The 15532-nt window shown below is 57.5% G+C and overlaps 3 protein-coding genes across 3 annotated transcripts; all 3 read left to right on the plus strand.

Annotated features, from left to right (window-relative positions):
• Positions 1-807: 807 nt before the first annotated feature.
• BJ171DRAFT_520341 (P-loop containing nucleoside triphosphate hydrolase protein) lies at positions 808-6425 on the plus strand. Its single transcript, XM_053112422.1, has 10 exons — positions 808-902; positions 949-1871; positions 1958-2033; positions 2265-2663; positions 2739-2791; positions 2870-3016; positions 3319-3446; positions 3647-3932; positions 4031-4286; positions 4382-6425. The coding sequence occupies exons 2-10, from the start codon at positions 1071-1073 to the stop codon at positions 6349-6351; spliced, it is 4116 nt and encodes a 1371-aa protein (XP_052962897.1). The 5' UTR covers positions 808-902; positions 949-1070; the 3' UTR covers positions 6352-6425.
• A 135-nt stretch (positions 6426-6560) lies between these two features.
• On the plus strand, positions 6561-9585 carry BJ171DRAFT_520343 (tyrosyl-DNA phosphodiesterase-domain-containing protein). The gene is made up of 11 exons (XM_053112423.1): positions 6561-6935; positions 7035-7150; positions 7243-7362; positions 7470-7559; positions 7690-7770; positions 7841-7996; positions 8070-8210; positions 8314-8466; positions 8597-8704; positions 8862-8983; positions 9137-9585. Exons 1-11 carry the CDS (start codon positions 6644-6646, stop codon positions 9351-9353), a joined length of 1596 nt encoding a protein of 531 aa, XP_052962898.1. The 5' UTR covers positions 6561-6643; the 3' UTR covers positions 9354-9585.
• A 3910-nt stretch (positions 9586-13495) lies between these two features.
• BJ171DRAFT_520350 (uncharacterized protein) lies at positions 13496-15395 on the plus strand. Its single transcript, XM_053112424.1, has 6 exons — positions 13496-13914; positions 14050-14148; positions 14226-14283; positions 14421-14543; positions 14712-14802; positions 14918-15395. The coding sequence occupies exons 1-6, from the start codon at positions 13612-13614 to the stop codon at positions 14967-14969; spliced, it is 726 nt and encodes a 241-aa protein (XP_052962899.1). The 5' UTR covers positions 13496-13611; the 3' UTR covers positions 14970-15395.
• The last annotated feature ends 137 nt before the right edge of the window (positions 15396-15532 follow it).

Here is a 15532-nt window from a genome sequence, read left to right on the forward strand (position 1 = left end):
TTGCCTCCCAAACCAAGTGCCTTTGTCAAAGATCATCAAGTCCGACACAAGATGATCGCCGACGCGCTCACGGATGCGCAACAAGTGATGGCGAAGTACTACGACCGCCGACACCAGGATGTCTCCTTTGAAGTTGGAGACCTTGTCTACCTGGACGCCGACAACATCAAGGTCCCCGAAGCCCAGTCAAAGAAGTTGTTGCCCAAGTACCGAGGACCGTTCAAGATAGCGGCCCGACCCAGTCCCCTCAACTACCTGTTGGACTTGCCACCTGGAAGCAAGCTCCATCCTGTCTTCCATGTGTCCAAGCTGCGTCGCCACACGACCCGCAGTCCAGCACAGTTCCCCGACGCCGACGAAGGTGTCCCGGACGACGCACCACTGGAAGACGACCTCGGACAATACTATACTCAAGAATATGAAGTCGAAAGGATCGTGAGGCACAAGAAAGTGGCTGATGGGTCACTTCGGTTTTATGTCAAGTGGGTTGGTTACCCACACTCGGGCAACACATGGCAAACACTGGAGGACTTGTCCCATGCACCCGAGGAGCTGAGTAAATACGGTAAACACCTCGAGGAGCCCCAAATAAAGAGCACACGCAGGGCTCCTCGCAGGAAGCCTTCTTAAGTGTGGGAGTGTAGGAGATGGTATCTCCGACGCTGTGCTGCGCGTACTGCGCGTACTGCGCGGCGCAGTGGGTCGTGACCTGTGCTGCGCTTTGCGTTTTCACGCACCGCAGGCAGGCCACCGCAGGGTATACCTGCGGGTTGCCCCCGTTCCCCCCGTTTGTCTGGAGTTCGGTTTTATCGTGAATAAACGTAAGTGCTCCCCGAGCTCACCCGTCCGCTAGAGTAGCCTAGCACCGCCCTGTTCTGCCCCGTCCTGTCTTGTCTTGTACCCCCTCCCTCCCCGTCTTGCCCCAACGTCCCAGTAGTGGACGTTACACCCTCCCTCCCCGTCTTGCCCCAACGTCCCAGTAGTGGACGTTACACGTTGACTCGAAACTCCACCAGTGTCAAGGTTGCACTATCAGCTTCCACCAGAACTGCAACCACAACCATGTCCATATGTGTGACTTTTGTCGCACAGGAAAGCTGTCTGACTGTGGGCTGTGTGGCAAAACTACCGTTATCGAGCCCGGTACCAAGCCGCCGGCATTCCGTTGTCATCGCTGCTACCTGCCTTGGCATCTGGAATGCATGAATACCCTCGAGCTGCCTCCGATCGGCCGCTATCGCCACAACCACAAGTGGAGCTGCTGCTTTTGTCAGTCCATACCTGCGAACGTCAAAACAATTCTGACATATACCGAAGACTGGAGCAATACCAGCGAGGCGCTTGGCGACATTTACAAGCGTGTCGCCAAGGTCTACAGCGACCATCCCTTTCGTCTGTACTTGGTCAAGCTTGAGAACACCGCCTACCGGTGGGCGCTGTGGGTTCCCGACTGGTGGATCAGCCGCGTGTGTGAGCCCAAGCTCTTGGCCTTTCTCAAAGCTGCCCTCCAATCGCCCGGCCTGCATCCGCGGCCCAAGAGTGCCGTGATCATGGAAGAGTGGACGCACGTCAGCCGAATCTTGCAGTTCAAATCCAGGACCCAAAAGTACACCCATTCTGCGCCACGAAATATCGCCTCGATCGATGAGGTCCTTGTGTCTTGGAAGGGCTTGGATATCGAGACCTCGACCTGGGAGTCCTGGCCCACACCAGAGGATGCCGAATACCAAGAGTTTGTCGATAGCTGGAAGCGAGAGCTCGAGCTGGAGAATCGGTTGTCGGTCAAGAGCCTCCCTCTCCCCAAAGCCTTCCGTCCCCCGGACGAGAAAACTCCTGAATTTTTGAACAACTGTACGCTGAAGCATTATCAGGTAATCGCGATAGTCCGCCGCACGTTTGTATGCACTTTGGCTGTTCCCGTTGATTAACTCTGGGTATCGCTCCTCCTATGCCTCAGATCGAGGGCGTGGGCTGGCTGCTCTACAACCACTTTCATACGGTTTCATCGATTCTCGCCGACGAGATGGGGTTGGGTAAGCATCGACGTACGACCGATATTGGCTGCTCAGATCAGGGCATTTGGCCTGTGACTCGCGTGTGGTGCGCCGGATTCGGAAGCATTGGGGTCGCGCACATCCAATCGAGACCTCGGAGACAGTCGACACGGCGATCACTGGACTTGATGATCTATGTACTTGGTGATCACCTTCTCCGCAGCTCGACTCCATCCTGATCCCATCCTGTCTGCTCGACTCTGCATATAGGCAAAACGCTCCAGATTGCCACCTTTATCGGGCACCTGATCAAAACCTACAACCGCTTTCCGCATCTGATCGTTGCGCCGCTCTCGTTGATCGACCACTGGATCCGCGAATTCAAGCGATGGACTCCCTGGATCGAAGTGGTGTCCTATTGCGGCGAAAAAGCGTCAAAGAAAATGGTGTACGACCACCTCATGTTCCTGGACAAGCGACGGTCCAGGATGCGATGCCACGTTATCATATCGACCTACGAGATTATGCAGAACGAGAGCCAGTTGTTTCGATTCGTGCCGTTTGAGACCCTCATTTGTGATGAAGGCCACCGAATCAAGAACGATAGCACCAAAACCTATGCCGCGATCCAGGCCAATATCAAGGCAGCACACAAAGTCGTCATGACCGGTGAGTCGTGCGTCCGTTGGTGCCCATCTGCGTGCTTGTCTGGCCCCACTGACCCAACCACTTGCCTTCGGATAGGTACGCCGCTGCAGAATAACTTGAAGGAGCTGCACAATCTGATGTGCTTCCTGGTATGTGCCGCGCCGCACTCGATGTGTTGCACGACGAACAGCATGGCTTGCTGGAATGCTCATCTCCTTGGTTCTCAGGATCCTGCAAAGTTCGCCAACTCCTCGTGGCGCGATAACAAGATTGAAGATCTCTCCGAAGAGAGCGTCAAGACACTCCACGACGAGCTCGTGCCATATATCCTGAGGCGCACCAAAGCCAAGTATATGAGCGACCTTCCCCCCAAGGTATAGTGTTTGGCGCCATGCGATGGTCTCTTATGCTTCTCGGTTATGCCGACCAAGCACCCACCCAAGCATCGCGCTGTCGGCACCACCGAACTCGTGCGCAAGGCTCCACGAAGCTACAGCATCACATTCTTGCCAATAGCGCAACGCCGGTCAAATCAAGGGACGCCGGGATGTGCTCATTGCGACGAGATTTGTGCCAGGAGTCCAAACGAGACAATATACAGCGCGAGCGAGCTTCCGTAATCCCGTACACTCAATGACATCGCCTCTTTTCGCTGCCATTGCCCATACACACCTAGATCGAGCGGTTCGTTCCGGTCAGCTTGACGCCGCTGCAACGTAAGATATACAAGCTAGCGCTGATGAAGAATGTGTGGCTCTTCAATCCAGACACCAAGAAGGGCCAACCTGAACAGGCACTCAGGCGGTGGGTAAATGGCAACTGTAGTGGCGCCAAGCGGCCTATATCTGCCAGCGTCGCGCCTGCGGGCAGTCGGGTCTAGCACTGAGCTCTATCGGTGCAAAATGGGTGGCTGTGTCTCATCGCTGCATCGTCGCAACCGGTTGTATCGAGGAGCGTGTGTCCTTCGCTCGGGCCAGCCGCCGCTGATGCCTGTGTCTCTGCAGCACACTTGCGGATCTCCGACTCCTCTGCATCCATCCGTTCATCGAGGAGGATAACGAGATTGCTTACTTCAAGGAAAACTATCCCGAGTTGGTGAAGCTGGATCCCATGGACTCCAGGCGAATCGCAAAGATGATAGAAGTCAGCGGCAAGCTCGAGCTATTGTCCAAGATGCTGCGGAAGCTGAAGCAAAATGGCAACAAAGTCCTGATCTTCTCGCAGTTCAAGCTGGCTCTGAACATTCTCGAGGACTTTCTCGACTTTGAACGCTACAAGTTTGTTCGCATGGTATGTTTTTGCGGTTCGCTGTTTCAGTATCCACGACAAAGCGCTGCCTGCGGCTTCTGCCCGCCGTTCCTGACTGCCTCTGCTTGTGCGATGCGTAGGACGGCGAAACGACCCAGTCGGACCGAGTCGATGTCATCGGCAAGTTTGAGGATGCAAACTCGGATGTGTTTGTGTTTCTGTTGACCACGCGAACAGGCGGTCTTGGCCTGAATCTAGTCGCGGCAGACACGGTCATCATCTTCGACCCCGACTGGAATCCCCAGTTGGACAAGCAAGCGGTTGCGAGAGCGCACCGCATCGGACAGACGCGGCCGGTCTGCATCTACAGGTTGTTCACCCAGCACAGCGTCGAAGGTATGTTGAGAGCCTGTCGTTGCATTGTCGTAGAAACTCGAGTGCACTCATTGACACATCGACCCATCTTCCGCATGTGCTCGGGGGCTACACAGAGAAAATTATGGAAATCGGCAAATCCAAGATCATCTTGGAGCACTTGATTGTCCAGAAAATGGACGAGAGCCTTGACAAAAACGAGGTCCAGGATATCCTCAAGTTCGGTGCCCAAAGCATCTTTTCGGAGAACTCGCCCAAGGCGATCGTCTATGACGACGAGTCGGTGGACAAGCTCCTTGATCGCACCGTTACTGAGGAGCAAAAAGCCGCTGCCGAAGCCGAGGAGCTCATGTCGTTTGAGGTCGCCAAGGTCTGGACCGAGAACGGGGACGAACAGGCGAAAAAGTCGGAGGAGGAGCTTGACCAAGAGATTTGGAAGCAGATCCAGATCGAAATCGAGCACAACAAACAGCAGCGACTCGAGCAGTATGCCATCGACGAGAGTGGCGGCCGCGCAAAACGAGCTTCGCGTATGGATATCAACTACCGCGAATCACAGCAGCGCCACAGAGTCGAGGACGTCGCACGTCTCGATCCCGAGTTTGTTCCCGTCGACTCGTCGTCGAGCTCCGACGACACTCTGCCTGAAGATCAGGACGACGACATGATCGGCGTCGACAAAGTTCAAGCAAAGCCAGACCCGCGCGCCACCAAGACTACCCGTCCCGGCCTGCCTCTCCGTACTGCCCAGCCTGCCGCGGCCGCCTCAGCTGCGCCCGTGCGGGCACCGATAACACAGACCGGATTCACTGTGATGATATCGCCGTCGCCGTTGGTTTATTTCTGCTGCTGGCTGTGCGGAGAGCCCACCTATCATCCTGTCGAAAGCTGCCCCAAAGCCCTGGATTACCATCACCTGCAGCTCTGCCGCGGAATCTTGACACAGCAGCTACAGCTCAACCTTGGGTCGATCATGGAGCTCAATGCCAAGATCTATCTGGTCGACTGTTGGATGAAGCGACTTCGACCCCAACCCCATGTCAGCATGGCGCCTCCAAGCACACCTACGGTGGCAGCGCTTCCTGGAACCGCCGCTGTTGCTGCCGCGATCCCAGAACCGGGCCCTTCTGCAGCCCCGCCTAACAAGGGGGGAAATGCCTCTTCTGTCAATCAATCGCATTCAAGCGCCGGCCCGGCCTCCACCCCTTCCCAGCCGCCGAAACCGGTGCCGGCTCAGCAATCCTCCACACCTAATCGTGCACAGAAACCGACGCTCCTTGCTGATAGAGAACCTCTCGCAGCAGCCAGCAATCCAACAACTGCTGCACCTCTTCCTCTTAGCAGCAACAACAACAACACCCCATCAACTCCCGCTGCTGTCGCCAACCGCCCAGCGGCGGCCAATCAACCGCCCACGAGAAAGTCTGCGGCGACAACTCCAACGTCCGCGCTGCCTGCTTCCCTGATCAGTCTCATTGGCTCTCTCAAGAAGCGTGAGTCTCCGTCGTCTGTTGCAAAACCTGTGCAGCCGGCGCAAAATGCAAAGGCCATCCTGGACGAGCTCTTCAAGGGCAGTGCGGCTTCTGAAGAACGGAATGAGCCAAACATCCCGCCCCAAGGCCCAGCTGCTCCCGTCGTAGCCCAAGCCTCTTCACACCAGGGTGCGATTGCGGCCGGGCTCGTGGGAATCCCTGTAACCACAATCTCTCCAACTGCGCGACCTGCTGAGTCGGCCCCGATCGGCACCACAAATGAGGCACAAGTCCAAAAGGCGATGACTGAGAATGGCTCTGGGAGATTCGAGCAGCTGTCACCGGGTCTGCCGACGACCGCACAGCCTTTGCGGGCACCTCAAGGCAATGTGTGCGAGCTTTGTGGCGAGAACGGACATCGAGTGATCGAGTGCGTCGCAGCCAAGAAAGACCCCCGTCGGATGGAGCAGGTTGCCAGAGAGCGACAGGCGCAAGGCTTGATCTCGCCAGCGCAGATGAGCGTCATCAGCAAGACCATCGAGCTGTTCAGGGGCCGACGGGATGCGCTGGAGAGCTCGGCTGCAGCGGCGCAGAATGACATCGAGATGATTTAGGAGCAGTGCTGGCCACGATGTGAACTGCGATGGCTGCATGTGGAAGTTGAATACACGCACATCCATCATCCTCAGCGACGGCCATTCCTCTTGATCAAAGTCTTGGCAACCTTGCAGCGAAAGACTGCGGGCTGCTCTCCAGTCTCCACCACCATCGAGCAGACGGCCATGGCCAGCGCGCGTGATGTTTTTGAGGCAGCAAGGCATTTCGTCGCTGATCAAAAGCCTGGGCGACCAACCATTTTCATCGGACTTGCTTTGCCTTTGAGCTCGGGTGCAGATCGCTCTCGAGATGACACCCGGCGATGTGCCGATTTATGTGGTCGATGATTCGACCGATGCCGACTCCACCGACGTCGATTCGGACAACGGCTCCTCGGGCCTGCATCATCTGGCAGCCCCCACAACCCTCCAGTCGCTCGATCGGAAGCGGATGGAGGCCGAGCGACTGGAACGGCTGAAGCAGAAGCGTAAATGCGATGCTGTTGAAGCAACCGTCGTCCAGCATATGCCTCTGGGAGTCGGCGACCGGCCGTCGTCAGTTTGCAAGAGGCCCCGCTTGGATACCAGCGAACGAGAGCAAGGCAAGCAATGCCTGCTGGCTGCTGCATCGCTGGGGCCGACCCATGCGAGCGACTGCTGCTGACTTCCTGGATCTTCTCTTTTTTTTGATGCCCCGTCAGCCTGCACGCATCTGCCGCAAGCTCGATATCTGGACGGTGTCGTGAGCCTCACCAGCTCCAGCGACGACGATCCCGCTGACGGCCGTATTCGGTTCGAAGACATCTTTGCGCCGCAGGTCCGCCAGACGAGCACTGCGGACGTTGCTACGAATCTGGGATGCGGAATACCCGATCGGGCACTGATGCCTATCTTTGTTTTGCTGCCCAGGGCCTGACAAAGGTGTTCTTGGCCGCCTTTGATATCGACGATGAGTGGCTCATGCGCAAGCTCCCCCGAAACCTCATGGTGTTCATAGCTCGGCAGAGACCTGCGGATCACCCAGCAAATGTGAGCACGAAGGCGGTTCTCCTTCGGGGATATCCGCATCGCCAGCCGAGCATCCAGGCCGCTGGAGCTCTAACTCACAATCCGGATTGCCTCTTGATCCTCGCCAGCAACATGTCGTCCAGATATCCCGAAACGTCACTTTTGTATTTCCTGCGCTTGGGTTTCAAGGCTACGGATGCATGCACATCAAGCTGTTTGTAGGTTTGTTAGCATTCGCGATCGCCCCGAGATCCATAAAACCCTGACTATTCACAGACACCGTGCGCTCGTATGGTCAGCAGCATGGCTGACTCTCACCCGCTGACCATATGCTATGGCCGTCTCAAGATCCTGTGGTATCGAGGGTTCCTGCGGGTCGTCGTGGGCTCGGCCAACCTCGTAGCTCACGACTGGAGCATCATCGAGAATGTAGGTCATTCCCGCACAGTTTGGATAGGGCTCTGGAAGGAATCACGCCCTAATCCTCGGATCTTGGCAGATCGTCTTTGTGCAAGATTTTGTTCGCTGGGACGCCGAGGCTACCAAGACAGATGATCCAGAGTTTCTGCAAGACTTGCGTGCTCTGCTGGGCGACATGAATGTTCCCGAGCCACTCCGCCGAGAGCTGGACGACTTCAACTTTGGGACAGCCAAGGTCAGTTGCCGTCGATGATGCCTGGGATGGGAGGCTCGCGACGGGAAGACGGGCTGATATGCTCGTCAACCAGGGACACCTGGTTGCCTCCAGGCCAGGTACATTCAAGAACGAACACATCCACAAGACTGGGCACATGAAGCTGCGGGCAGTTGCGAAGAAACTCGGTCTGGCCCTGGGCGACAACTTGTCGGACTGGGTCATACGATGCCAGGTCGGTTGTAGAAACAGTCGTCGAGCGAGATGCACACCAACCCACCGCCGAACGCCAACGAGATATCGGACCGAGCTGCTAACAAAAGGCGCCGCATCATCAGACATCCTCGCTGGGAGCTCTTCGCGAAAGCTGGGTCCGAGAGATGGCTGAATCGGCGCTTGGGTCTGAGAATCTTGATTCTCCGCCTGGCCGACTTCCCATCAGCGTACACTTTCCCACCAAGAAGAGCATTGTTGCCAGCGGCAAGCAGAACGTAAGCACCAAGCCGACCGCCGACGTAGCGCTGCCAACAGTGCATCCGCCACATCTTAGATGCTCATAGTGCGAGCCCTGCCTCGAGAGCTACGTGACTCGTTGCTGATCGCCTCGGCCATATCCCGCAGCATGCTGGAGTGCTCTTCTTTGCACCAAAGTACTGGACACCGGTGTTTCCCAAGCACTACATGCACAACGCCGAGTCGGCTGCTTCGGATCGAGTAATGCATTCCAAGGTACGGCCTCTGGCCATGCTGCTTTATCTGTTTCGGTCTCGAGGTTTTCCTGTTCACAGAGACCTTTGGTTGTCCCGAAGCCCGAGTCGCTAAGAGTGGCTGTGCTTCCTCCGTGCACACCTTTCGATCGTGATCGGGGTGTTGCTATGACGACCAGATCATGCTTGTATGCAAGAGCCAGGACGAGAGCAGTCCCAAGTTCACCAGCGGCTCGGCAATGCTTCCCAACATGCCCGATCTCGATCCAGAGGACCAGCCCATCGGTCTGTACTATTTAGGGTACGTTCTTTGCTCACCGGCACATGAGGACGTTATGCGAGCAACCCCCTGGTTGGCTGAAAGGACTCCCAAAGACATCAGATAGCTGATCGACTTGCTCATATTTCACCGACGCCGACCCTTGCCCCCTGTTTCCCGATCGACTCCAAGCAGGAGCCACAGCTTTACCTCGGCCGCCTGGGGAACTTTGACTCGGCCGTCGAGATCTGACCCCAGCCTCCGACTGACGATCCGTAATTGGGAGCTGGGCATTGTATTCCCGCTGGTGTCGGGGCAGAGCAGAGCGAGGGACGACCTGGTGGCCCTGCCGTCTCCGCTCAAGACTCCTGCAGAGAAATACGGCCGCGATGATGAGCCATGGAGCGAATGAAGAGTCAGGGAGGATGCAGACCAGGATGCAAGGGGGTCGCTGAGGACTGGACATGCTGAACATGGGGAAACGCTGTTATCAACATGCTGAACGCGCTGCGCACATGGATTGTGGGGATGTTTCATGGACATGCGAGGATTCACCAGCGCGAACGGATCTTCGATGCCATTCCCCCAGAATCGATTCGGTGCTGCCGTCCCCAGCTACGCCGTGCTTCGCCGGCCTTCCTTCCTGCCGGATTGTTGCCCCGCCCTTTCGGCCGAATGTTGCCATGCCCTTCCAATGGCTTCGTTTCGGTCACCAGCGTCGGTGGCTCCGCCTTCAGGTGATACGACTTCGCCTCCCAGGAGAGCACGGCCATTCGCCCCCGGGGCCAGCCAATTGCAGATCGCCAGCCCCATCGCCGGCCCCGACATAGCCGAGGGGCCGTCAGCATAAATGGAGCCGCTCGGGCCGCTGCAAGTTTCGTCAGCACACTCATCGCCAGCGACACATCCCAGGCAACAATGGCCACGAAAGCCACAGCCCCTCCCACCGCCAACGCCAAGGCGATCGCCCAGATCTCACAGATCAAGCTCAAGACGCTCGAGCAGCAGTTCCAGAGCTTTGAGCGCGAGCTGACCGAGTTCGAGAAAGCCTATCAGTCTGCCAACTCGGGCATCGATCGCCTCCATCTGATCAACGACCTGTTTGGTAGCAACTGGGACGACATTGACGACGAACGCGACAAGGTCGATGACCTCTTGGTGTGTATTGACTCGGAGTTTCAGGACAAGTACGAACGAGTGGCCCAGACCTGGGCCGACAATGTGTATGAAAAGGTCAAGCTGATCAAGGTAGGTGTCGGATGTTGACAAGGTGTATGATCGCCGCTACCGCACTCACTCACCCACTCACCCACTCACTCACTCACTCACTCACCCACTCACTCACTCACTCACTCCGACTCTCGTTTGTGCCCCAGACCAAGCACCATTTTGCCCAAGCCTTCTCGGCCATCATTTTGGAGAGAATTCAAAACTCTAGCAGCGATGTCTCTGTCCCCGAGCCAGACGTCCAGGGTGACACCTGGCCAGACACTGCCAGCGAGTGGTCGGTGCTTTCCGAGTCCAACAGCTCCATGAATGCGGATCTTCCCGAGCCGTCGCTGATGAAGAAACAAGCCATTCAGATGTTCGAGCGTACTTGTTTCGGCCGGGACACCGTGGACGGCGACAAGCTGACCCAATTCATCCAGGAGAAGCTGCTTGTGCCGCACAAGAACTTTGACGGGCCCTGGGGGATCCTCACCGAAGCGATTCAAAACTTTTCGTACAGGGCGCTGAACGACAAGATCGACAAGGATGGCCTCAAGGAGCTGCTGGGGTCCATGTCCAAGAGCAAGTACTTTGCCTACTGCTCCGAAGAGATCCAGAGCATCCTCGGCGACGAAACCACGCTCGCGGAGATGATTGAGGTGCTCCACCTGATGCTCGACGATGTCCAGGCGGGCCGGTGGATATGGAGAAACGGCGGCAACTCGGTCGCCTTCAACCGCATGTCCCTCAAGGACAAGTATCGTCCCCAGATTTCGATGGACACGATCAGTCAGGTGTTTGTCGAGTATGTCGGCATCATCTGGAGCGAGTGCTTTGCGGAGAAGCTGCTTCAGTTTACTGCTTCCAGTGCCTGGAAGTGGGGAGGCGATTCTGCTTCCAAATCGATCACCTCGGTTCGAAGCACGCTCCACCGCTCGACTTTCTGCAACGCTAATCTCAAGCCATTCTTGGGCAACACCGCCAGCTCAGGCAGAGGCAGAGGCCGAGCTGGACGGTTCAAGCGATCGCACAACTCTTATGACCGCCACGATGAAGACAACTCCGAAGAGCCGCCGATCGACCGGTACTTCCGGGTGCTCACGGCCGACTGCCGGCTCTACCAGGCGATCCAGCCCACCGAGGCATTCACGGCGATCCAGACCGACATTCTCAACTTTGGCCCGACCGTCTCGCACCGAGTTATCCTCGAGCTGCTGAAGGCCCTCAAGGTCTCTGACAGATGGATCCAGTTCTTCATGGCGTTTTTGGAGATGCCCATCTTGTGGGGCCCGTCGCAGACGCCTCGACAGCGGACCCGAGGCATCAACGCCAACTGCACGCTGTCCAAGCTCTTTGGCGAGCTCATCCTGTTCTTTATGGACTTTTACATCAACCGAACGACCGACGGCGTGACGCCAGCACGTTTCTACGACGACATTTGGATCTGCACTCCAAGTGCGTCGGCTGCGACAACGGCGTGGAAGAGCATGAACGAGTACCTCGGAGTCGTGGGCCTGAGCCTGAACCTCAAGAAAACGGGCTCCGTCTCCGTATTCTCGCCCGCCCACCTCTCGGATGTCCAAAAGACCGATGTATATCTCTACGGACCCAGCCCGCTCCCGCGCTCCCCGATTGTCTGGGAGTTTTTGATCCTGAAGAGCGACGGCCAGTTCTACGTCGATCTCGAGGCCATCAAGCCATACATTGCTGATCTCCAGGGGCGCCTTGCTCGAGCCAACTCTGTGATCGAATGGATCACCACGTACAACCGCTTCATGAAGTTTTTCCTGCGTGGCTTTGGCAAGGTGTCCAGGGCCTCGGGCGAGCACCACTGCCGGGAGATTGTGAAGGCTCTGGACTTTATCCACGCGCAGCTCTTCCCTGAGCATCATGGCAATGCCGCCGACACCGTCAAGGACCTGATTTACAAGCGCATTGCTGCGTGCGCGACCATGGAGATCCCGGACTGGTGGCTGTACTGGCCATCGTCCTCGGGCGGACTGGAGCTCTTTGATCCGTACATCGACGTACTGGCGATGCTGCGCCAGCTCCATCGCCAAGAAGGCTTTGTCGAGCTTTTGGAGGGGGACGAGAACCTGTATACGGTGCTCGAGAAGCTGTATGCCCGCAAGAAGCTCATCGTCGACAAGGTCCTGGGCGCTGCTGCCGAGAACAAGGAGTTGGAGGAGTACCTGCTCGACAAGTGGAAGACCAGCTTTGGCACATTCTTCAAGTCCAAACACAACGCCGACCGCCGCGATGTGGAGCTCGCCAGTTTGATCAAGCTCGATGCCACCCGAGTCTGGAACCTGGCCCTGGGTGCCCGCGAGACTGTCGAGCAGTTCCAGCTCTACGGCGCTATCGGCGACTACAAGGGCCAGGCCGCCAGTCCGTCCGTCCCAGCCAGTGCTGACTCGACTGTCCTTTCCGATGCGCAGTTCAGGGAGAGCATCGAGAAAGAGTTTCCAGCCCTGAAACTCGAATCGGGCGACAAAGTGATCTACAAGTCGCATCGGTTCACGATCGACGACTACTTGCGACCGGCCGGCGATGCCCAGCGCGAGAACTCGACGGAGATTGTCCGACTGATCTCGAGGGAGGAGTTCAAGGGCCTCCGGATGAGCCATCTGCCGCACTGGAACTCGGTCTTTACCAAGCTCATCAATTCGGCGCCAGAGGTCGAGGTCTCCGTCGACTTTAACGATGATGACGACTATGATGCGGGACACAACAGCCCGTACTGGAAGAACATCTTTGGACAGTTCCACTACCAGTTCCGACGCTCGGTCGGCAACAGCGTCCGGTTCATTTCTCCGACGCAGATTCCAAACAGACTGATCAGTCTCTGGAACCGAGAGGCGGCCACATCCAACTCTTGAACGGATCTGTGAGAAGGTGGGGGGGGAGGCAATCTGGGCTTTGGAGTGGGAGTTTCTCAGTTTCTCAGTTTTTCAGTTTCGTCGTGTGTGAACAAGAGGCTGCTCTTGCTGGACAGCCTCGATGCAATAGCAAAATATAGCCCTTCCAGATTGAAAATGGGATACTTGGCGTCGCGGATGGCTTGTGCGGGTTGAATGGTATTGATCGGTCGCCTGGTGGAGTAAAGTCGGTCGGCGCTCGCGCTGCTGTGATGGACTCGGCCGATGTGATATTGAGCGCAGAGATATTGGAGTCATGAGTCTGCTCCACGGGACGGACATCATTGGCTTACTGGTTCGTTGTTGGCCGAGTGAATGGCATGGTCCAACGTCAGCGTTCGTTCAGCATGCTGTACAATCGTCGGCGCTATGTGATTCCGAGCTGGATGGCACTGCGACACGGACTGCAGAGGCGGGCCGCTCTCTGCTCCTGGTCTGCATCGGTCCTGCCCTGGTCTGAACTTGGGCGGACAGGACCAGCGAGCGACCCGGTACATTCGCTGCTCCCGCACTGCCTCCGACATCGCTTCGATCGGGCATCATATGCAGGCATCAGTAACGCCGCCGCCGCCGTCGTCGCTGCTCCCTGGTCTTGGCCAGATCGCATGTGTTGTTGATGACGAAGACACCGGCGAGCCATACATGGCCTGGTCCGAATGCCTGGGGCCGTTCTCGAGCTGGAATCTCTTTCTGATTGCATGTGGCAACCAGGCAATCTTCCAGCTCGAAGGCGATCGCATGGCAGATACAGGTCGAGGAGATCGGCCTGTGATCGACCAGACGACGGCCCAAATCCGTGAAGGTCTCCGAAATGGCGATGTCGTGTTCCGATCGTCCGAGAGCAAGGTAGGTGAGTGGGCTTGGTATCGGGTGGTCTCAGTGGATTCGATGGGAGGGAAGCGAGGGGAGGGAAGCTGTCGATCCGATTGCATTGTTTCTCGACTGACCAGACCAACATCCCCTCGCTGGTGGAATGTGCAGCTTGTGGTGGGACGGATGAGCAGGCAACCAACGGAGATTGCGATGCATGCCGTGCCTGCAGCCCAGTCTGGGGAACTCTCAAGGAGGCTTCTGGTGCAGGTACAGTATCTCGCTCGATAGCGAGGCAAGAGGCTGCCGCAAGCAATGTGGGCTGACCGCCTGTCGATCGACGATAGGTTCTGGGCAGAGTGGCTGCGAGCGAGTGCGGCGACACGGACAACAACGAGCGACGAGGTAAGTGTGCCAGATCGACTGATGAACGACCCGATGAATAGCTGGATGGGTGGCCAGATGGCCGACTGGATGGATGGCTGGATGGCTGGATGGCATACGGACAACTGACCCACAAACTGACCCACAAACTGACTCAGCAGCAGCACACCAGGGCTGCTCAAGGCAAGGATCGAGCGAAATTGATGCACTGAGACGAGAAAACGAGCGGCTTGAGCGGGAGCTGGCCAGGGAACGAACGATGAACGGCTCCTACAGTGCCGGTGCGTATACCCAGCACCGCAGAACCGGCTTACAGGGATGGCCATGCGGTGGTGTTGCCTCGTGGTGATGCCTCGCAGTGGTATAGTCTTGCTGCCGATCGCCCAGGGCTCGCTGTGACAGAGCCTCTGGATCCAGATCACCACGCTGATCTCTCGGGTGGATCTCAGCATCGATGACATCGCTGCGAAGCCAGGCGACATCCAAGCGACGCCCGGTTCGTCCACCGGCTGCGAGCCTGGTCAATCCCAGGACCAAGATGTGAGCGTCCGCATGCTGTGCTGTGGCCGAGTGTAATGGAGCTGAGTGCTGGGTGCTGCCGACGATGATGGTGCACTGACGTTGCATTCTTTGGCGGTGGACCGTCACATCCAAGGACCAAAGCCCGCGGCACCGAGTTCGGCAGCGACAGCGAGGCGGACGGCTGACTTTCCGAGTGACGGGGGCCGTTCGTGCCGGAGGAGGATTTGAGCTGGGCGGGGCTGGAGCAGGGCGTCGCATGAGTCATCTCCAAGTGCAAGAAAATCGACTGTCCGCTCAACCGTCTGTCAGTCCGCCTTGGTGCGGCGAGTTGCGGCAGAACGCAGCATCGTTGAGAGCATTTGTCCGCGGGGCGGTTTGCATGGCGATCGTTGCTGGTGCGGTCTCGTCGCCGTTGGGGCCGGGTCGCTGCTGTTTCGCTGGGGGGGAGGCGACGCAGCCAGCATCAGGACAGCTCCGAGTTGGCATCATGATCGTTCAGGCGGTGCATGGGTTGTCGCGGCTCTGGGGGTGTGCTGCTGCGGTATCGCCGGGCTCCTATCGCAGCGATAGCGTCCTGGTGCAGCGTCTTCGTCAGGCGGGATCCCCGTTGGAGGCGAGAGCAGCGGGCCGCTTATGGGAATCGGGCTGCCTCTTATGGGAGGGCGCCGTCCTCTAATGGTAGGTTTGGGGGAGGGCGACGGGACCGGCGGCCATGTGAAAGGCGCCATGGAGAGCGACGACAACAGGG

This window comes from Polychytrium aggregatum, assembly GCF_025602895.1.
Source record: "Polychytrium aggregatum strain JEL109 chromosome Unknown BJ171scaffold_45, whole genome shotgun sequence".
In the NCBI taxonomy this organism is placed as follows: domain Eukaryota; kingdom Fungi; phylum Chytridiomycota; class Chytridiomycetes; order Polychytriales; genus Polychytrium; species Polychytrium aggregatum.

What these genes read in the sequence shown, in the direction of transcription:
- BJ171DRAFT_520341 (XM_053112422.1), top strand. Translation starts at nt 1,071, where the DNA reads ATGTGTGACTTTTGTCGCACAGGAAAGCTGTCTGACTGTGGGCTGTGT. An exon ending in GTACGCTGAAGCATTATCAG is followed by an intron (nt 1,872 to 1,957) that starts GTAATCGCGATA and finishes CCTATGCCTCAG; the next exon opens with ATCGAGGGCGTGGGCTGGCT. An exon ending in CCTGAACAGGCACTCAGGCG is followed by an intron (nt 3,447 to 3,646) that starts GTGGGTAAATGG and finishes GTGTCTCTGCAG; the next exon opens with CACACTTGCGGATCTCCGAC.
- BJ171DRAFT_520343 (XM_053112423.1), top strand. Translation starts at nt 6,644, where the DNA reads ATGACACCCGGCGATGTGCCGATTTATGTGGTCGATGATTCGACCGAT. An exon ending in GCATGCACATCAAGCTGTTT is followed by an intron (nt 7,560 to 7,689) that starts GTAGGTTTGTTA and finishes GGCCGTCTCAAG; the next exon opens with ATCCTGTGGTATCGAGGGTT. An exon ending in ACTGGAGCATCATCGAGAAT is followed by an intron (nt 7,771 to 7,840) that starts GTAGGTCATTCC and finishes GGATCTTGGCAG; the next exon opens with ATCGTCTTTGTGCAAGATTT.
- BJ171DRAFT_520350 (XM_053112424.1), top strand. Translation starts at nt 13,612, where the DNA reads ATGCAGGCATCAGTAACGCCGCCGCCGCCGTCGTCGCTGCTCCCTGGT. An exon ending in CAAGGAGGCTTCTGGTGCAG is followed by an intron (nt 14,149 to 14,225) that starts GTACAGTATCTC and finishes GATCGACGATAG; the next exon opens with GTTCTGGGCAGAGTGGCTGC. An exon ending in GGACAACAACGAGCGACGAG is followed by an intron (nt 14,284 to 14,420) that starts GTAAGTGTGCCA and finishes AAACTGACTCAG; the next exon opens with CAGCAGCACACCAGGGCTGC.